At 32.6% G+C, this 22,320-nt stretch overlaps 2 protein-coding genes and 2 long non-coding RNA genes across 6 annotated transcripts; all 4 read right to left on the reverse strand.

Moving 5' to 3' along the window:
• Positions 1 to 5,655: 5,655 nt before the first annotated feature.
• Positions 5,656 to 7,169, reverse strand: LOC113752626 (F-box protein At4g00755-like). The gene is made up of 3 exons (XM_027296721.1): positions 6,270 to 7,169; positions 6,088 to 6,160; positions 5,656 to 5,788 (listed from the first exon to the last, which is right to left on the reverse strand). Exons 1-3 carry the CDS (start codon positions 6,631 to 6,633, stop codon positions 5,656 to 5,658), a joined length of 570 nt encoding a protein of 189 aa, XP_027152522.1. The 5' UTR covers positions 6,634 to 7,169.
• Positions 7,170 to 7,460: 291 nt separating this feature from the next.
• Positions 7,461 to 9,814, reverse strand: LOC113754441. Of its 2 annotated transcripts, XR_003465201.1 has the most exons (5): positions 9,696 to 9,814; positions 9,479 to 9,583; positions 8,006 to 8,061; positions 7,856 to 7,933; positions 7,461 to 7,751 (listed from the first exon to the last, which is right to left on the reverse strand). It is a non-coding gene; the product is annotated as an uncharacterized LOC113754441 (long non-coding RNA). The 2 variants fall into 2 exon arrangements; XR_003465200.1 differs by lacking the exon at positions 8,006 to 8,061.
• Positions 9,815 to 15,560: 5,746 nt separating this feature from the next.
• Positions 15,561 to 16,532, reverse strand: LOC113752627 (F-box protein At4g00755-like). The gene is made up of 4 exons (XM_027296722.1): positions 16,169 to 16,532; positions 15,987 to 16,048; positions 15,764 to 15,882; positions 15,561 to 15,687 (listed from the first exon to the last, which is right to left on the reverse strand). The coding sequence occupies exons 1-4, from the start codon at positions 16,530 to 16,532 to the stop codon at positions 15,561 to 15,563; spliced, it is 672 nt and encodes a 223-aa protein (XP_027152523.1).
• An 827-nt stretch (positions 16,533 to 17,359) lies between these two features.
• Positions 17,360 to 19,718, reverse strand: LOC113754458. Of its 2 annotated transcripts, XR_003465207.1 has the most exons (5): positions 19,600 to 19,718; positions 19,383 to 19,487; positions 17,905 to 17,960; positions 17,755 to 17,832; positions 17,360 to 17,650 (listed from the first exon to the last, which is right to left on the reverse strand). It is a non-coding gene; the product is annotated as an uncharacterized LOC113754458 (long non-coding RNA). The 2 variants fall into 2 exon arrangements; XR_003465206.1 differs by lacking the exon at positions 17,905 to 17,960.
• Positions 19,719 to 22,320: the final 2,602 nt, after the last annotated feature.

Consider the following 22,320-nt stretch of genomic DNA (forward strand, 5'->3'; position numbering starts at 1 on the left):
ACTGATATTAGGAGATTGCACGCTGCAGCAGATCCATCGAGGAACGCATGAAAATAGCTTGTACTACAATTTAATGAATAAATTTGTAAATTTTGGTTAATGCAAATGTTTGTGTGTTTGTGTTTGTTATTATGACAATAAATTAATAGAGAAGAGTGCATGAAGCATGCTGATCGTTTGCAATGGAACAAGTCTTTCTTTCTTTTTTTTTTTTTTTTTTTGTTGAATTCAAGAAGTTGAGGGGGGGAAGGGGGATTTGAATCTAGAATCTATAAATTTTGGGATCTCAACCTTAGCCAATAGATTCAAAGCTTCTATAGGAACAACTAAATACGTGCTATTTGTCAGGAAAAGTCTGAAGTAACGATAGTTATGGTAACGAAACTATTTTTACCTGATATAACAGGTAAAAATACTTTTAGCGACCATTTGATGACCTGTTGTACTGGTCATCTAAATGAAATAGTACCTAAAATGCTGGTTAGTAAGTTTTGCATAAAAAATAGTAAGTTAACTCGATATATTAGTAACTTTTATGTCTCAAAAAGTAAACTTGAATAAATATGGAACTAACTTTGTTTTTTATGAAGTAAAATATTACTCTATATCTGAAACTTAGTTTTTGGAGGGTAAGTTTAGTTCAAGTAATAGTAAGTTTTTATAGATTAATAGTAAATATTGTTGATAGATTAGTAAATTTGGTTAATCATCAAAACTTAATAGTTTGTGGCATAAATTTACTATTTTACTTAAAGAAACTTACAATTGTACGTATCATTTATAAATGTTATATGTTCGAAGCATTTTAAATATACTATGAAAACTTTTTTTTTTTGCATATGACCTTATAAAATATGTAAGAATAATTTGTCATATTTTAAATTTTTTATTACGGGAAAATAAACAACTAAGTTCCCAAAATATTTCACTTTTATTGTTTAAAAAATCTCAACTTGTTGGTTAAATTCAAAATAATTCTATTGTCAAAAATAGTTTTTCTCAAATTAACTTTCATGATTAGATGTGAGATACAAATATGGTAAAATATCTCTCATACTGTTGACCTTGGTCGATCACTCCTTGGTTTTGATGATTAACAAACCAATATGTAGATTTGGGTTAATGTTTTTATGTGAGTAATTTGTTAGAACAGATTCTTGTGGCATAAAAGAAGAAGCAAAAACAGGGCACTCATGTCGGACGCTATCGGACGTCCGAAAGGATGAAGAACATCAAGAAGGAAACTCTGTCGGACGCTCGTGAGGAAGCATCGGACGTCCGGAAGGATCGGACGCACGCCTCGGACGCACATCGATCGCATCGGATGTCCGAGAAATTTCGCAAAGATTTGATGACTCTCTGTCAACGTTCGGACGCAGGGTTCGGACGTCCGACAGGTGGTTTGGACGCAGGGTTCGGACGTTCGACAGGTGGTTCGGACGTCCGACAGGCCAACGGCTAGTTTTGACAGCATTTAATATTTGACCGTTAGAGAGCCTTTTGAAGCCATTTCTCACCTTCTATAAATACCCCAAAGCACAAGAAGACAAGGGACTTTTGCCAACACAAAATACAAGCTTACAAGTGAGATTTTTGAATAGAAAGATTCTTTGTTGGTTGTATAAGGGGTTGGGAAGTTGGGTTGTGAGGTTGCTCAAGTGAAGGTTATTCTCTAGGAGGAGTAAAACCTTGGTGAAGGTGAACCTATCACTTGAAGTGGTAAAACCTTGGTGAAGGTTGCCTCATTTGTATAAAATAGTTCTTAATTGGGTGAGTGATCTTTCAAGTGTAGGTTGTTGAGGGTTAACTAGAATTGTTGTAAAACTCCTTGGCTCAACCAAAGTGTGTTTGGGGTGAGGAAGGAGTGAGCCTTCACTTGTACATCTTGGTTAGCATCGCCATCTATTGAAGAGGCTATTGGATTGATATTTGGTTTGCATTTCTTATCTTTTCTCTTTAATTAAGTTTTCTTTATTGTGCTTAAATTTGATATATCTTTGTGCATCATTGTGAAATTGTTTGTACTCATTGGGTTGCACCAGGCCTTACACATACATATGTCATGGATATTTCAGACTTTTAGTTAAAAAAATTTTTTGTGTTAAAATAACATTTATCATAGTGTACTAATTATTTTAGGACCATTTTATAGGTGAACTAAATTTAATTTAAATTATACAATAGATTATACATGCATGTGATTTTCATTTATAATGATTGGATCCCATTCTTATGAACAATCTCCCAAGGAAAAAAATCAAGATCATACTGATTTTCTTATATTAATTGTTATACTAATTTTGTCATTTTTATTATTATATTATTTCTCATTTTGTTTAGGCTTTTACTCTTATTATTTCTTGTGTCTCAGATGTAAATTTATTAAAACTTTATCATCTTATTATATTCATAGGTGTTAAATTATAAAAATTTTGATATATAAACAAGTAATATTCTATATATAACTAGTAAGATTTGTTGTTATTGTTATTCGAACTTTCAAACCTTTCAAAAATTGAAAATGATTAAAAGCTTATAATACGACAAAATTTTATTTCATATTTTACAAGATTATGTGAAAAGTCAAACTATTTTTCATAGTATTTTAAAATATATAAATAATTTTTTTAAATTATACCTATAATCAGGTATTATACAGGTATATTATGAGTACTTACTAACTAAGGTACTAAGAATTAATTATTAATAAAACATCTTATCATTATTTCAAATAAACTTCCTAATACTAGTTTGAAATATGTTTTAAAATAAAATAGCACATGTGTCCCATAAATCAGTAAGTTTGGATTATTAATCAATTTACCATGTTATTAGTAAGAGTTACTATTTATGTATAAAAGCTTACTATTACTTGAATTAAACTTACTCTCTAAAAAGTAAGTTTGGGAACGAAATCTGTTATCCTATTTATGTCTTAAAAAGTAAATTGAAATAAAAATGAAAGTTACTTTTTAAAAAAATAAATAAATTACTACTCTATATTCGAAACTTTCTTCTTGGAGAGTAAGTTTAGTTCAAGTAATAGTAAGTTTTCACGGATTAATAGTAAATCCTGTTGATAGAATAGTAAATTTGGTTAATCATCAAGACTTACTAGTTTGTGGCATAAATTTACTATTTTACTTAACGAAACTTATATGAAACAAGTATTAGAAAGTTTATTTAAAATAATGCTAAGATTTTTTTATTAATGATTGAAACTTAATATTATAGTTAGTAATTGTTGGTAACGTAAATGTATAATATATGATTGTATGTATCACTCATCAATGTTATGTGTTTTAAGCATTTTAATAAATGTATGTATCATTTACAAAGGTTATGTGTTCTAATAAATTTATTTTCTAGGTCACAAGCATAAAAGTTAAATTTGTACTAATGTGGCATAATCTTTGAAAACTATAGTAAATTTACCCATAGATTAAGTTTCGTGAGATTCAAATATATTTTGTATCATTTACAAAATGGATTTATATGCATATATTTTTTTTATCAAACTTACTTTTAATTGGCAAATAGCATGTAAATTATTATAAAATGTCATTTTATAATAATCATAATTTTTATAGGTGAATGGTATATAAACTGCTAAAATTGCCAATTTATAAATGCTAAAATCTAGTTACTTTATGGCATATATTAGTTTGGTCGACTAAAAAATTAGCGTAATTAAGTGTACGTTGGTTGTTGATTTGAAATTTGCACCCTTGTCACTATTTCGTTATTTGTACCACAAGTTTTTCTGATCAAAGTAAAACAAAGTCAAATATATTTTCATTTTGTATGTTGTATTTATATTTAGTAAAAAATTAATAAACCATGATTACATTTCATAATTTCTAATGAAATTAGTAACATTTTCTAAATAAATTGGAATAATTTGTAAAATATGTTATTTTTTTGACAATATAATTAGGGGTGGCAATCGGGTCCAAATCGGAGTGACAGGTCGGGTTGAGATCCAGGTATAATAGAAAACTGGTTGACCCGAACTTGACCCCCCAACCCGAAACGGGTCAGGATATCTGACCCGAATCTGAAAATTCCAGGTTGTCGGGTTGGCGGGACGACCCGAATGACCCAAAACTTAATTTTAATTTATTAATTTACCACTGTAATTTGTAATTCACACAAGACTAATTACATAATCAAGTAATAAAAATTTAAATAAATAATCCCAAACCAAATCAAAAATAAATTAAAAACATCGTAAAAGTGTTTTGTTCCAAACCAAATATAAAATAAATAAAAGCAGTATAAAAGTAAAAAATAATATAATAAATTATTTTTCTAAATATAATAATTTCAACTTCAAATAAGTTAAATAAATTCATTTAGGATTAAGTGATTAATGCCTTTGAAACAAAAAGAATAACGTAGTTTTGTTAGGTAAAATAATTTTTAATTCATAAACAGGTGATCGGGGGGTCGTATCGGATCACCCACGGTTTGACCCGAATAAGACCCATTTTCTTTTCGGGTTCGTCGCATTCGACTCGATTCTGACCCGACCCCGCAAAACCTCAATCCGAATCAATATATATCGTGCTAGGTTCATATCATTTTTTCAGGTCGTATCGCAAATTGCCACCCCTAAATATAATCAAAAGAAATTTCCATCATAAAGAAAGGATGATGGCATACGTATAAATGTAAGCAACTATATACATATCACACCATAAGTTTAGGTTTGATTTGTTCAAAACATAGGTAATTTATTCGTTAGTAGATATAAAATGCATATTAATTTTCTACAAATGGAAAATACAATTTCATATATACTAACTATTAACAGAAGATGTAGTTTGAACACGATCAATTGAACGCATATTTCATTTGTTTAGCTATCATTTATTTTGTTACTTAGGTTGAATTTTTACATTTGAATAGAGTATTGATATCGGAACTTCAATTATTCTTAATGAACTTCAATTAAGTGTCAATGACAACAATTACTAAAATATAGTTGTCTTAAATTTTTTTGAAAAAGGACAAAAAAAATGACACTTTTTTGTGAAAATATCAAATTGTTAATTCAATTCAAATTAATTTTTTTAATAAAAAATATTATTCCTCAAACTGGTTGCTTAATCCGTATCTATGCCCGTACTAGTGTCGAATGGATAACTAAAATAGGAAATTGCAACAAAAATTAATTTTAACAGGAAAGGTGCAAATAAGTAGAACTTTTGCTAGCTTTAACCCAAAATTTTTAAAAAAAGGATAAGCTTGTTTGTAGTTTTGAATTCAAAAGTGTTGTGGTTGTGATAATATTCTTTATTAAATTTTGAAACAGTTAAGAATTCAAGAGATAAGTACCAAGGTGACTTTTATTAGCCATTAATTATAGTTAGAGTAGGAAAGGTTGATGCACTAGTAACGCTTGGATTTCTTTATGCCAAAGAATTCATAGTACCTAAAGCTGGTAGCCTTTTTCCGGATTCATTGAAGGTATTTACGAGACCCCCACAACTATTGTTTCCTCGGTTACGATGAACGGACAAAGAAAGTCGAAACTAGTTCCCACCAACAAATCCAAAATTCCAAAATTCTATCTTGTGCTTCAGAGCTTACAGAAGGGCAGCAGGAACAGAGCATAAGAAAACCAGAAAGCGTAGCAAGAAGCAGAAGCACTTAGTTATACTGGTCATCTAAATCATCGTCCTCGCCGTCGCCGTCGTAGTCGTAGTCATTTACCATAATCCATCTAGCACCGGGTAATGTGTTGAGGATCATGTGCTCCCAATCTCTTATACTTGCACCAAACCTGTGAATGCGAGAAAAATCCCTCTCGCTTGTGCACCAAACACAAGCGACAAAAATCATAATAAAGTAGGACTCACCATATGTAATACAAACTATCTATTTCTTGTTTCTGCACTCTACCCAATAGCTGGACTTGCAGAATCCCTCCAATGCAGAGGACAGGTTCTGGCAGCTTGAACTTTTGCAAACAATTCTCCTATAACGCAGTTAATTAGTAATACTGAATCTGGACCAGCAATATTTCATGACAAGATTCTTGTGCAGCTAAAGACACTTCTCCCTCCATTTGTGCTTCCATACCAGCAATACAAATCCCCCATCAAAAATCTTACAGCCTTTGCTGGATATATGGGGGAACCAAACTGAAAGTACACTGATAATGCAAATCAAGTTTTTCTACCAATAAAGAGACAGGTTTTAAACAAGAAGTCACCGTCAACCCCCTCCTCCCCAAACAAAAATGAAAAGTCTTCTAAAATAACCTTGAAATGGTTGAATATGGATTTCAGTAATCACACAGAGTTTGGCCATCAATTTATACGTTAATGTCTCAGGGACTGCAGAATCAATTTCACCCTTGCTCGACCAGTAAGAAGGTCTCTGACCAATCCTGTCACTTGGTTCCGGGGTATTCTGAATGCTTTCATCTGGGTAATTGTCAGTGCTTGAAGCACCAAGTGCCTCAGACAAGCATTCTTTTCTTGGGAAGGAGGCAATACCTTGAGCCAAAAATGCATATACTTTATGGTCCCGTTTCAGACATGCCCATTCAATAGGCTCATTGGTCCTGGATTCCACAGGTTCTACAATGTTACTAATTTCAATAGCACGAGTAACAGTGGACATCTCAGGGAACACCTTTAAACAGAGTTGCTTGCATATTCCATTCACAATCACTGCATAAGGTTCAAAGCCCTTAAAAGAAACAGAGATAAAAGTACAGACAGCTGTGAAGCACCTCAATTTCTCTAGTTTGATCAAACACAGAAAAGATTGACAGACACGTCCTCAAATTCTTTTATTTTTCCCCCACCATAAGGCACAGATTGCCGCCCTGCACATAAACTTCTTTACTTTGATCACACAGAGAGAAGAGTTGACAGACAAGTGCTCAAACTCTTTTCTTTTCCCTGATCAAGGCATACATTGCTCAGTAACTTGTACAAAAGTGAAGCATATCAAAAGTCATATTGAGCAACACGGGAACCATATTCAAAACTTCCATTGTCATTTTGTTTGGACCTCTACTAATGGCTTACTGAGGAAATCACGGCACTTAAATCAAGTAAGCCAGTCCAATTTGAAGTAAACAACAAAATTCTACATGTCTCACGACATTTTATATAAAACTGGTATTTCAAAATAGGATGAAACGGCTCATTTTGAGCATCAGTAATAATCTACTCACCAATTTATTTAGTACTTGGACTAAACAAAGGTCCATCTAATGCAAATTGGCCGAAACAAAGAATGGCAACCTCAGATCTTATATAATTTACTAACTTTTAATAACTGATACTTATGCACCAGAATTAAGGCGGCAGGTTACTAGATATGGATATCTAAGCATGACAAGATTACATGGACAAGAACTGAATTTAGAGCACAAAGACTTTGGGTTCAGAAAACTGAAACAATCAAGAGGCTAGTAACTTGATTTGAGACTATGATCACCTGCAAATCAAGGGCTCTGAAATCACTATCAAAAGCTTCGGTTTGAATTGAAATTTCTCGTTTACAAACCCAAGAGCACTTGGATGTTGAAAGTATTCACATTAAAACAAGTAAACACCAATCATTGCAAACTAAGGAGATTGTGTTCAGATTTACAATCAAAACGCATTACACTACCTTCGGAGAAACGTAAATCATCCTAAAATTTTTTAGCAAAGTCCATCTGAAAAATCTGTACCCTCTCAAGAATAAAATTTCTTAATGGTCTTGGCTGAAATCTGGTTCATTCACTACAAAACCATCACAAGATTTGTATTAAAAAAAGGCCACAACAACACATAATCATAGCAAATAGGTAACATAAAACTTAGGCGTGAAGAAGAAAAAAATGTACCTGATTTTCGTCTCCTAACAAGCTAGTGTTTCGTACATGACTTTGGATTAATGAAGGATTGCATGCCCACATTAATGCCTATTCAAATGCAAATACAGCACAATTATATTGCATGTCTCGAGACAAAAATAAAAGCAAGCTATATATTACCTGACCAGGAGGAATGATCTGAAACCAGTTACTATCCATTAACTCCTTTTTGGCCCCTTTACAAGATAAGGCAAAGAAAGTCTTACAACTCTAGCTATTGTATCTGACAATAATTTCACCTTGTTCTGCAGCCGTTGTTTAAAAAAATGATACAAGTTTAACACTCCTAAAATCTCGAGTGGATACTACCAGAATAAGATATATTCAAAATCACCTTTTGAATACTCGATTAACAATTGAGTAAGCAAAATTGTGGCTCTCAAAGATAGACTGCTCCTTTCATTTAAATTTTGGAAGAATTATTATGAAGCTGTTAGGTTGGATAGCCAAGAACAACTACATAACGATAGAACAATAGCAGAATATGTGCTATTCTTCCTTCAGGTAATTATTTATGGTATTTTTCATCCTTTTGTAGTGATGAAGTAAATGTTAAGGGTTATTTTGTATGGTCATCCACGGAATAATTCAACTGGAAGTAAATACATTTCAAAATGTTTCATTATTGCATAAGATTGATTATGTCATTTTTTTTATTTGTTTGTTCTTCTATACTGAAGATGAAATAAATGAAAGTACAAGTAGGCACATTGATTGCGTATTTGTTTAGCAAGATGTACTTTGTACCATGCGTTTCCTGTCAAATATATAAGTGAGCTTCTCAAATATTGAACGAAGTTGATTTTCTCAAAGAACATGCGACTCAAAAAAAAATTTTTGCAAATAGGATTGGTCGAAAGTTGCAGAAGAGAGCCTAGTACAACCTACAAATGCCTGAAAGAGATTGCCTAGTTCTTATGCAAAGGAAACCTATAAGCAGCAAAAACTTGTCTGCAACATCAGTTTTCCGTTCATTAAAGAAGACAAAATTCCTTCTTTTAGAGGAATTCAAGAAGGCAAAATTGATTATGTCATTGCGTATTTTGCCTTCATGCTCTTTTATGAATGTTCTTACAGATATCGAACCATTTGACTGCTTCTGAAAGTTGACCCTAAAAGACTAAATTATGATTATGTATATATGCCAGGAACGTGCTTACGAAATTATTAGAGACAAAGTCAATGGTAGTTATCAAAAAGCTTATTATCATCAAAAATATTAAAATGTTTAAGAATCAATTGTATTTTGTCCGCCAAACTGAAAATCAAAACCACCAAGTCAAATTTCTCTTTGGCATTTCACCGAACATCTTATATGCATTCCCAAATTAATCACATTTAACTTAAACACCTAGTCTCAAGTCCTTTCCTAGATGTTTCATATGGCTATTAAGCATATTTTACCCGTAAACAATCAAAACTACAACCATTTCCTAGATGTTTCAATGGACAATTTCAACCCCAAAATTGCAATAAATTCTTCAAATTCTCAGCCCTGATTTCACAAGAAAATCTTGACAAACAAAACAAATGAAATATAAATAAATTACAGCAATATAAACAAACGATTTCAAGAGAACATGATGGTCTAACCTCGTCACCGCTATTTTTCATATGCTCTTTGGTTGGCTACCACCGTTGCTAACCCTTTTGTTGTGTCTGATAGAGGGGAAACCCTTTCTCCTGAACCTGTGCTATCTATAAAGCATATTTAGCTTTTCCTCTGCACCTAGGCAGGCCAATTGATTGACTGAAATGAGAATCAATGCTTAGTAGAAGGCAGAAATAGAGACTGAGGCATGAAACCTACCAGAAGAGTTTAGCCTGAAGATAGAATTGCTTAGCCCGCTTGATCAATTTTCTAAATTTTAGCAAAAGCTAATCCCGTTCCATAAGATGATGATCGTACTCCTTCCTTTTCCAGGGAAAAATTTCTGAGAAGATAATAAAAAGAAGGGAAGCAACTTTAGAGAGATGTGGAAACCCAAACCGTTTTAGAAATCGATTATTTTCTTACTTTAATATGTAATTTTTTTTACTTTTAGTATTAATAAGTTTTAATTAAACAAAAGTAACATTTGTCAAATAATAAGTAAATTAAATTACTGAAAGGGTAAATTTCTATTTTTGACTAAAACTTATCTTTTAGGCATATACTTACTCGTTTTAAGTAAAAACTTACTAAAGTTAATATTAATTATTTTAATATAATATTTAAAAAGTCGCTCAAAAATTCGATTTGTCACTAAAGATAATAGAAACCTGTAATAGTAGGTTTTCCTAACATCGTTACCATAACTATAGGCACTACAGCACTGTCGCCATAGATTAAAGCTTCTATAGAACAATCAAATCGTGTATTTGTAGGAAAAGTCTGAAGTAACGATAGTTATGGTAACGGAACTATTTTTACCTGATATAACAGGTAAAAATACTTTTAGCGACCATTTGATGACCTGTTGTACTGGTCATCTAAATGAAATAGTACCTAAAATGCTGGTTAGTAAGTTTTGCAAAAAAAATAGTAAGTTAACTCGATATATTAGTAACTTTTATGTCTCAAAAAGTAAACTTGAATAAATATGAAACTAACTTTGTTTTTTATGAAGTAAAATATCACTCTATATCTGAAACTTAGTTTTTGGAGGGTAAGTTTAGTTCAAGTAATAGTAAGTTTTTATAGATTAATAGTAAATATTGTTGATAGAATAGTAAATTTGGTTAATCATCAAAACTTAATAGTTTGTGGCATAAATTTACTATTTTACTTAAAGAAACTTACAATTGTACGTATCATTTATAAATGTTATATGTTTGAAGCATTTTAAATATACTATGAAAACTTTTTTTTTTTGCATATGACCTTATAAAATATGTAAGAATAATTTGTCATATGTTAAATTTTTTATTACGGGAAAATAAACAACTAAGTTCCCAAAATATTTCACTTTTATTGTTTAAAAAATCTCAACTTGTTGGTTAAATTCAAAATAATTCTATTGTCAAAAATAGTTTTTCTCAAATTAACTTTCATGATTAGATGTGAGATACAAATATGGTAAAATATCTCTCATACTGTTGACCTTGGTCGATCACTCCTTGGTTTTGATGATTAACAAACCAATATGTAGATTTGGGTTAATGTTTTTATGTGAGTAATTTGTTAGAACAGATTCTTGTGGCATAAAAGAAGAAGCAAAAACAGGGCACTCATGTCGGACGCTATCGGACGTCCGAAAGGATGAAGAACATCAAGAAGGAAACTCTGTCGGACGCTCGTGAGGAAGCATCGGACGTCCGGAAGGATCGGACGCACGCCTCGGACGCACATCGATCGCATCGGATGTCCGAGAAATTTCGCAAAGATTTGATGACTCTCTGTCAACGTTCGGACGCAGGGTTCGGACGTCCGACAGGTGGTTTGGACGCAGGGTTCGGACGTTCGACAGGTGGTTCGGACGTCCGACAGGCCAACGGCTAGTTTTGACAGCATTTAATATTTGACCGTTAGAGAGCCTTTTGAAGCCATTTCTCACCTTCTATAAATACCCCAAAGCACAAGAAGACAAGGGACTTTTGCCAACACAAAATACAAGCTTACAAGTGAGATTTTTGAATAGAAAGATTCTTTGTTGGTTGTATAAGGGGTTGGGAAGTTGGGTTGTGAGGTTGCTCAAGTGAAGGTTATTCTCTAGGAGGAGTAAAACCTTGGTGAAGGTGAACCTATCACTTGAAGTGGTAAAACCTTGGTGAAGGTTGCCTCATTTGTATAAAATAGTTCTTAATTGGGTGAGTGATCTTTCAAGTGTAGGTTGTTGAGGGTTAACTAGAATTGTTGTAAAACTCCTTGGCTCAACCAAAGTGTGTTTGGGGTGAGGAAGGAGTGAGCCTTCACATGTACATCTTGGTTAGCATCGCCATCTATTGAAGAGGCTATTGGATTGATATTTGGTTTGCATTTCTTATCTTTTCTCTTTAATTAAGTTTTCTTTATTGTGCTTAAATTTGATATATCTTTGTGCATCATTGTGAAATTGTTTGTACTCATTGGGTTGCACCAGGCCTTACACATACATATGTCATGGATATTTCAGACTTTTAGTTAAAAAAATTTTTTGTGTTAAAATAACATTTATCATAGTGTACTAATTATTTTAGGACCATTTTATAGGTGAACTAAATTTAATTTAAATTATACAATAGATTATACATGCATGTGATTTTCATTTATAATGATTGGATCCCATTCTTATGAACAATCTCCCAAGGAAAAAAATCAAGATCATACTGATTTTCTTATATTAATTGTTATACTAATTTTGTCATTTTTATTATTATATTATTTCTCATTTTGTTTAGGCTTTTACTCTTATTATTTCTTGTGTCTCAGATGTAAATTTATTAAAACTTTATCATCTTATTATATTCATAGGTGTTAAATTATAAAAATTTTGATATATAAACAAGTAATATTCTATATATAACTAGTAAGATTTGTTGTTATTGTTATTCGAACTTTCAAACCTTTCAAAAATTGAAAATGATTAAAAGCTTATAATACGACAAAATTTTATTTCATATTTTACAAGATTATGTGAAAAGTCAAACTATTTTTCATAGTATTTTAAAATATATAAATAATTTTTTTAAATTATACCTATAATCAGGTATTATACAGGTATATTATGAGTACTTACTAACTAAGGTACTAAGAATTAATTATTAATAAAACATCTTATCATTATTTCAAATAAACTTCCTAATACTAGTTTGAAATATGTTTTAAAATAAAATAGCACATGTGTCCCATAAATCAGTAAGTTTGGATTATTAATCAATTTACCATGTTATTAGTAAGAGTTACTATTTATGTATAAAAGCTTACTATTACTTGAATTAAACTTACTCTCTAAAAAGTAAGTTTGGGAACGAAATCTGTTATCCTATTTATGTCTTAAAAAGTAAATTGAAATAAAAATGAAAGTTACTTTTAAAAAAATAAATAAATTACTACTCTATATTCGAAACTTTCTTCTTGGAGAGTAAGTTTAGTTCAAGTAATAGTAAGTTTTCACGGATTAATAGTAAATCCTGTTGATAGAATAGTAAATTTGGTTAATCATCAAGACTTACTAGTTTGTGGCATAAATTTACTATTTTACTTAACGAAACTTATATGAAACAAGTATTAGAAAGTTTATTTAAAATAATGCTAAGATTTTTTTATTAATGATTGAAACTTAATATTATAGTTAGTAATTGTTGGTAACGTAAATGTATAATATATGATTGTATGTATCACTCATCAATGTTATGTGTTTTAAGCATTTTAATAAATGTATGTATCATTTACAAAGGTTATGTGTTCTAATAAATTTATTTTCTAGGTCACAAGCATAAAAGTTAAATTTGTACTAATGTGGCATAATCTTTGAAAACTATAGTAAATTTACCCATAGATTAAGTTTCGTGAGATTCAAATATATTTTGTATCATTTACAAAATGGATTTATATGCATATATTTTTTTTATCAAACTTACTTTTAATTGGCAAATAGCATGTAAATTATTATAAAATGTCATTTTATAATAATCATAATTTTTATAGGTGAATGGTATATAAACTGCTAAAATTGCCAATTTATAAATGCTAAAATCTAGTTACTTTATGGCATATATTAGTTTGGTCGACTAAAAAATTAGCGTAATTAAGTGTACGTTGGTTGTTGATTTGAAATTTGCACCCTTGTCACTATTTCGTTATTTGTACCACAAGTTTTTCTGATCAAAGTAAAACAAAGTCAAATATATTTTCATTTTGTATGTTGTATTTATATTTAGTAAAAAATTAATAAACCATGATTACATTTCATAATTTCTAATGAAATTAGTAACATTTTCTAAATAAATTGGAATAATTTGTAAAATATGTTATTTTTTTGACAATATAATTAGGGGTGGCAATCGGGTCCAAATCGGAGTGACAGGTCGGGTTGAGATCCAGGTATAATAGAAAACTGGTTGACCCGAACTTGACCCCCCAACCCGAAACGGGTCAGGATATCTGACCCGAATCTGAAAATTCCAGGTTGTCGGGTTGGCGGGACGACCCGAATGACCCAAAACTTAATTTTAATTTATTAATTTACCACTGTAATTTGTAATTCACACAAGACTAATTACATAATCAAGTAATAAAAATTTAAATAAATAATCCCAAACCAAATCAAAAATAAATTAAAAACATCGTAAAAGTGTTTTGTTCCAAACCAAATATAAAATAAATAAAAGCAGTATAAAAGTAAAAAATAATATAATAAATTATTTTTCTAAATATAATAATTTCAACTTCAAATAAGTTAAATAAATTCATTTAGGATTAAGTGATTAATGCCTTTGAAACAAAAAGAATAACGTAGTTTTGTTAGGTAAAATAATTTTTAATTCATAAACAGGTGATCGGGGGGTCGTATCGGATCACCCACGGTTTGACCCGAATAAGACCCATTTTCTTTTCGGGTTCGTCGCATTCGACTCGATTCTGACCCGACCCCGCAAAACCTCAATCCGAATCAATATATATCGTGCTAGGTTCATATCATTTTTTCAGGTCGTATCGCAAATTGCCACCCCTAAATATAATCAAAAGAAATTTCCATCATAAAGAAAGGATGATGGCATACGTATAAATGTAAGCAACTATTTACATATCACACCATAAGTTTAGGTTTGATTTGTTCAAAACATAGGTAATTTATTCGTTAGTAGATATAAAATGCATATTAATTTTCTACAAATGGAAAATACAATTTCATATATACTAACTATTAACAGAAGATGTAGTTTGAACACGATCAATTGAACGCATATTTCATTTGTTTAGCTATCATTTATTTTGTTACTTAGGTTGAATTTTTACATTTGAATAGAGTATTGATATCAGAACTTCAATTATTCTTAATGAACTTCAATTAAGTGTCAATGACAACAATTACTAAAATATAGTTGTCTTAAATTTTTTTGAAAAAGGACAAAAAAAAATGACACTTTTTTGTGAAAATATCAAATTGCTAATTCAATTCAAATTAATTTTTTTTAATAAAAAATATTATTCCTCAAACTGGTTGCTTAATCCGTATCTATGCCCGTACTAGTGTCGAATGGATAACTAAAATAGGAAATTGCAACAAAAATTAATTTTAACAGGAAAGGTGCAAATAAGTAGAACTTTTGCTAACTTTAACCCAAAATTTTAAAAAAAAGGATAGGCCTGTTTGTAGTTTTGAATTCAAAAGTGTTGTGGTTGTGATAAAATTCTTTATTAAATTTTGAAACAGTTAAGAATTCAAGAGATAAGTACCAAGGTGACTTTTATTAGCCATTAATTATAGTTAGAGTAGGAAAGGTTGATGCACTAGTAACGCTTGGATTTCTTTATGCCAAAGAATTCATAGTACCTAAAGCTGGTAGCCTTTTTCCGGATTCATTGAAGGTATTTACGAGACCCCCACAACTATTGTTTCCTCGGTTACGATGAATGGACAAAGAAAGTCGAAACTAGTTCCCACCAACAAATCCAAAATTCCAAAATTCTATCTTGTGCTTCAGAGCTTACAGAAGGGCAGCAGGAACAGAGCATAAGAAAACCAGAAAGCGTAGCAAGAAGCAGAAGCACTTAGTTATACTGGTCATCTGAATCATCGTCCTCGCCGTCGTAGTCGTAGTCATTTACCATAATCCATCTAGCACCGGGTAATGTGTTGAGGATCATGTGCTCCCAATCTCTTATACTTGCACCAAACCTGTGAATGCGAGAAAAATCCCTCTCGCTTGTGCACCAAACACAAGCGACAAAAATCATAATAAAGTAGGACTCACCATATGTAATACAAACTATCTATTTCTTGTTTCTGCACTCTACCCAATAGCTGGACTTGCAGAATCCCTCCAATGCAGAGGACAGGTTCTGGCAGCTTGAACTTTTGCAAACAATTCTCCTATAACGCAGTTAATTAGTAATACTGAATCTGGACCAGCAATATTTCATGACAAGATTCTTGTGCAGCTAAAGACACTTCTCCCTCCATTTGTGCTTCCATACCAGCAATACAAATCCCCCATCAAAAATCTTACAGCCTTTGCTGGATATATGGGGGAACCAAACTGAAAGTACACTGATAATGCAAATCAAGTTTTTCTACCAATAAAGAGACAGGTTTTAAACAAGAAGTCACCGTCAACCCCCTCCTCCCCAAACAAAAATGAAAAGTCTTCTAAAATAACCTTGAAATGGTTGAATATGGATTTCAGTAATCACACAGAGTTTGGCCATCAATTTATACGTTAATGTCTCAGGGACTGCAGAATCAATTTCACCCTTGCTCGACCAGTAAGAAGGTCTCTGATCAATCCTGTCACTTGGTTCCGGGGTATTCTGAATGCTTTCATCTGGGTAATTGTCAGTGCTTGAAGCACCAAGTGCCTCAGACAAGCATTCTTTTCTTGGGAAGGAGGCAATACCTTGAGCCAAAAATGCATATACTTTATGGTCCCGTTTCAGACATGCCCATTCAATAGGCTCATTGGTCCTGGATTCCACAGGTTCTACAATGTTACTAATTTCAATAGCACGAGTAACAGTGGACATCTCAGGGAACACCTTTAAACAGAGTTGCTTCCATATTCCATTCACAATCACTGCATAAGGTTCAAAGCCCTTAAAAGAAACAGAGATAAAAGTACAGACAGCTGTGAAGCACCTCAATTTCTCTAGTTTGATCAAACACAGAAAAGATTGACAGACACGTCCTCAAATTCTTTTATTTTTCCCCCACCATAAGGCACAGATTGCCGCCCTGCACATAAACTTCTTTACTTTGATCACACAGAGAGAAGAGTTGACAGACAAGTGCTCAAACTCTTTTCTTTTCCCTGATCAAGGCATACATTGCTCAGTAACTTGTACAAAAGTGAAGCATATCAAAAGTCATATTGAGCAACACGGGAACCATATTCAAAACTTCCATTGTCATTTTGTTTGGACCTCTACTAATGGCTTACTGAGGAAATCACGGCACTTAAATCAAGTAAGCCAGTCCAATTTGAAGTAAACAACAAAATTCTACATGTCTCACGACATTTTATATAAAACTGGTATTTCAAAATAGGATGAAACGGCTCATTTTGAGCATCAGTAATAATCTACTCACCAATTTATTTAGTACTTGGACTAAACAAAGGTCCATCTAATGCAAATTGGCCGAAACAAAGAATGGCAACCTCAGATCTTATATAATTTACTAACTTTTAATAACTGATACTTATGCACCAGAATTAAGGCGGCAGGTTACTAGATATGGATATCTAAGCATGACAAGATTACATGGACAAGAACTGAATTTAGAGCACAAAGACTTTGGGTTCAGAAAACTGAAACAATCAAGAGGCTAGTAACTTGATTTGAGACTATGATCACCTGCAAATCAAGGGCTCTGAAATCACTATCAAAAGCTTCGGTTTGAATTGAAATTTCTCGTTTACAAACCCAAGAGCACTTGGATGTTGAAAGTATTCACATTAAAACAAGTAAACACCAACCATTGCAAACTAAGGAGATTGTGTTCAGATTTACAATCAAAACGCATTACACTACCTTCGGAGAAACGTAAATCATCCTAAAATTTTTTAGCAAAGTCCATCTGAAAAATCTGTACCCTCTCAAGAATAAAATTTCTTAATGGTCTTGGCTGAAATCTGGTTCATTCACTACAAAACCATCACAAGATTTGTATTAAAAAAAGGCCACAACAACACATAATCATAGCAAATAGGTAACATAAAACTTAGGCGTGAAGAAGAAAAAAATGTACCTGATTTTCGTCTCCTAACAAGCTAGTGTTTCGTACATGACTTTGGATTAATGAAGGATTGCATGCCCACATTAATGCCTATTCAAATGCAAATACAGCACAATTAAATTGCATGTCTCAAGACAAAAATAAAAGCAAGCTATATATTACCTGACCAGGAGGAATGATCTGAAACCAGTTACTATCCATTAACTCCTTTTTGGCCCCTTTATAAGATAAGGCAAAGAAAGTCTTACAACTCTAGCTATTGTATCTGACAATAATTTCACCTTGTTCTGCAGCCGTTGTTTAAAAAAATGATACAAGTTTAACACTCCTAAAATCTCGAGTGGATACTACCAGAATAAGATATATTCAAAATCACCTTTTGAATACTCGATTAACAATTGAGTAAGCAAAATTGTGGCTCTCAAAGATAGACTGCTCCTTTCATTTAAATTTTGGAAGAATTATTATGAAGCTGTTAGGTTGGATAGCCAAGAACAACTACATAACGATAGAACAATAGCAGAATATGTGCTATTCTTCCTTCAGGTAATTATTTATGGTATTTTTCATCCTTTTGTAGTGATGAAGTAAATGTTAAGGGTTATTTTGTATGGTCATCCACGGAATAATTCAACTGGAAGTAAATACATTTCAAAATGTTTCATTATTGCATAAGATTGATTATGTCATTTTTTTTATTTGTTTGTTCTTCTATACTGAAGATGAAATAAATGAAAGTACAAGTAGGCACATTGATTGCGTATTTGTTTAGCAAGATGTACTTTGTACCATGCGTTTCCTGTCTTAGGAAATATATAAGTGAGCTTCTCAAATATTGAACGAAGTTGATTTTCTCAAAGAACATGCGACTCAAAAAAAAATTTTTGCAAATAGGATTGGTCGAAAGTTGCAGAAGAGAGCCTAGTACAACCTACAAATGCCTGAAAGAGATTGCCTAGTTCTTATGCAAAGGAAACCTATAAGCAGCAAAAACTTGTCTGCAACATCAGTTTTCCGTTCATTAAAGAAGACAAAATTCCTTCTTTTAGAGGAATTCAAGAAGGCAAAATTGATTATGTCATTGCGTATTTTGCCTTCATGCTCTTTTATGAATGTTCTTACAGATATCGAACCATTTGACTGCTTCTGAAAGTTGACCCTAAAAGACTAAATTATGATTATGTATATATGCCAGGAACGTGCTTACGAAATTATTAGAGACAAAGTCAATGGTAGTTATCAAAAAGCTTATTATCATCAAAAATATTAAAATGTTTAAGAATCAATTGTATTTTGTCCGCCAAACTGAAAATCAAAACCACCAAGTCAAATTTCTCTTTGGCATTTCACCGAACATCTTATATGCATTCCCAAATTAATCACATTTAACTTAAACACCTAGTCTCAAGTCCTTTCCTAGATGTTTCATATGGCTATTAAGCATATTTTACCCGTAAACAATCAAAACTACAACCATTTCCTAGATGTTTCAATGGACAATTTCAACCCCAAAATTGCAATAAATTCTTCAAATTCTCAGCCCTGATTTCACAAGAAAATCTTGACAAACAAAACAAATGAAATATAAATAAATTACAGCAATATAAACAAACGATTTCAAGAGAACATGATGGTCTAACCTCGTCACCGCTATTTTTCATATGCTCTTTGGTTGGCTACCACCGTTGCTAACCCTTTTGTTGTGTCTGATAGAGGGGAAACCCTTTCTCCTGAACCTGTGCTATCTATAAAGCATATTTAGCTTTTCCTCTGCACCTAGGCAGGCCAATTGATTGACTGAAATGAGAATCAATGCTTAGTAGAAGGCAGAAATAGAGACTGAGGCATGAAACCTACCAGAAGAGTTTAGCCTGAAGATAGAATTGCTTAGCCCGCTTGATCAATTTTCTAAATTTTAGCAAAAGCTAATCCCGTTCCATAAGATGATGATCGTACTCCTTCCTTTTCCAGGGAAAAATTTCTGAGAAGATAATAAAAAGAAGGGAAGCAACTTTAGAGAGATGTGGAAACCCAAACCGTTTTAGAAATCGATTATTTTCTTACTTTAATATGTAATTTTTTTTACTTTTAGTATTAATAAGTTTTAATTAAACAAAAGTAACATTTGTCAAATAATAAGTAAATTAAATTACTGAAAGGGTAAATTTCTATTTTTGACTAAAACTTATCTTTTAGGCATATACTTACTCGTTTTAAGTAAAAACTTACTAAAGTTAATATTAATTATTTTAATATAATATTTAAAAAGTCGCTCAAAAATTCGATTTGTCACTAAAGATAATAGAAACCTGTAATAGTAGGTTTTCCTAACATCGTTACCATAACTATAGGCACTACAGCACTGTCCTATTTGTCATTTGTTACGAAAATTTTATCCAACACAAATATTAATCGAAAATAAAAAAGAAGAGAACACCTTATATTTATTTGGCTTGGCATGTTGCTCTTCCATTCAATTACTTTTCATTCCTATATTATCTTTGAGAAATATGCCGTCATCTTAATCAAAGAATCAATTCTCTGTTTCAATTTTCAAGAACTGGGACAGGGGAAATGTAGTCAATGGGAGAGACCAAGTGCATTGGTTTGTTGGAAAACTAAAACAGAGTTTCTTTTTTTTGGGATAATTTCTCCAAGATTATCAGCACTAAGTCGCATCGTTAACCACCATGGAAGATGGAACATCATCTCATTAACTACATTCATGGTCAAGAAAATAATCTTATCCCTTCATTAGTACCTACGGTATCCAAGAGTCGAACAAATTTTGTCCATAAATAGGTAACAGATTGCTGCAGTGTGCAGCTAGTTTATAAGATCGAACAGTTCTAAACAGAATAACATAATGGGTAGTTGTGAAAGCACAGAGAATTCCGGGCATGTTGAGAACTCTACCGAGACAATGACTGAGGAAAGGGAAGAGAAAGCAAAGGAGATAGTCAAGGCAGTGGCTGTTGTTGCAGCTGGAGTAGGTCTTGTGGCATGGGGCATTTGTAAGATCCTGGGAGCAGCGGAAACATCCAGTAACAGGAAAATGATGAAAGCACCAGGAAGGGACTACTACATTTTCAGGGATGAGTTCGAGCGTGACCCTGCTAGTCATTTTCGCAGTCTGCGCGAGTGAATAGGGGAAAGACTAGATTAATGGTTACTCCTAGTAGTGAATAAAAGTTTTCTGTTTTGGTTGTTCTGTTGGCAGGAAATGGTAGCGAGTCCTATTTGGACGAAATGGTGAAAATTGATAGTAAGGCCTACTGAAATATGTTACAATTGTCAACTTAGTCATATTTGTTATTGCCCCAAGAGGCAGCAGCATATAATGGATGGTAGATGCCGATCTTTGCAATCTGAATCTTCCCATTCCAATTTACGTACGAGGAAAGGAATCCATACAAACGGCTGAAACTCCATAAACAACAGAGGACAAACCTCAATAATATAAATTTTAAAGTTGTAAGCACAAACGCATTCCAAACATGAAGTTCACCAAACAATTACAAGCAATTTAAAAGGGCAGAAAGAAATTTCGGACAAACTTCAGAATTTAACTTTGCCAGCATGGAGAGCACGGAAGTATCCTTTGGGGTTGGCCACAAAGACATGCCTAGGAATCCGAAAATTCGCTCCAGGGGCTTTCATCATCTTCAATGCCTTGGCTCCGCAACAGCAACGAATGCAGCGGCTAAAGCACCAATACAGCACCAGTATGACCAATCCTGCAAAAACAAAAGGTGCACCAACACGGATCCAGTGTTGTAGCCTCTCCTTTCTAGTTTCTGGTGGGAAGGCATCGTCCAACCTGCCAATCAGAAACAGACCAAAGTTTTCCAGCATCATGAACAGTTGCTTCAGCTTCTCTGCCAGATTGTTCATCATTTCATCTGCCCCCACTGCTTTCAACTTTGCCTGTGTGCTGTTCATCATGATCGTGCTTCCTTCCCCAATTCCTTTCATTTTCTCCTGCAAATTGCCGATCATAATATCAGTTCTGAGTCTCATCTTTCCTTGCTTGATTCTCAAGTGAAAAGAGCAAAAATAATAACAGACCTTTGAAGGGAGGAAGTGTTATTAAAGGCGATTGAGTGCTTTAGCTTTAATTGCGTTGTCCAATAATTAAGGTAGTGGTAGCTGCCACATTCTTTTACCCCGTGATAGACTAGACATTATTAAGAGTAATTAGAGTACTAATACAAGTAGGTCATAGGCTAATAGTCGCTACCCAATTATCAGTCTAACACTAATTGATTTTGATTATGTTAATTGGTGGGGACTGAACGGATTGGGAGCAGGGCAGGGATGGATGGTCTAACAAGGTAGCATTTTTTGAACGTTATGTAAACTTCTTGTACATCTTTATAACAGAAGTATGATATTTTATTATTGCTCATGTGGGTCTCATATATAATAATTGTATCTCTGTTGTTAAATTTTACAAGTAGTTTACGTTTTATTCAAAAAATATTACATCATTCAGAACCGGTGCCATAAACAACCATTCGTGCTCTTGGTCTGCAGGGATTGATCATCAGTTTAACAGAAGTTATGGATTGATCATCT

Source organism: Coffea eugenioides, chromosome 11, assembly GCF_003713205.1.
Source record: "Coffea eugenioides isolate CCC68of chromosome 11, Ceug_1.0, whole genome shotgun sequence".
Taxonomy (NCBI): Eukaryota; Viridiplantae; Streptophyta; class Magnoliopsida; order Gentianales; family Rubiaceae; genus Coffea; species Coffea eugenioides.

Bases quoted from the DNA above. Each gene is read 5' to 3' on its own strand.
- LOC113752626 (XM_027296721.1), bottom strand. From the start codon at position 6,633: ATGTCCACTGTTACTCGTGCTATTGAAATTAGTAACATTGTAGAACCT. The intron at 6,161-6,269 runs GTTATTTTAGAA...TTGCATTATCAG, and splicing joins CCATATTCAACCATTTCAAG to TGTACTTTCAGTTTGGTTCC. The intron at 5,789-6,087 runs GTATGGAAGCAC...TCGCATTCACAG, and splicing joins ATGGGGGATTTGTATTGCTG to GTTTGGTGCAAGTATAAGAG.
- LOC113752627 (XM_027296722.1), bottom strand. From the start codon at position 16,532: ATGTCCACTGTTACTCGTGCTATTGAAATTAGTAACATTGTAGAACCT. The intron at 15,883-15,986 runs GTATGGAAGCAC...ACTGCGTTATAG, and splicing joins ATGGGGGATTTGTATTGCTG to GAGAATTGTTTGCAAAAGTT. The intron at 15,688-15,763 runs GTGAGTCCTACT...TCGCATTCACAG, and splicing joins GATAGTTTGTATTACATATG to GTTTGGTGCAAGTATAAGAG.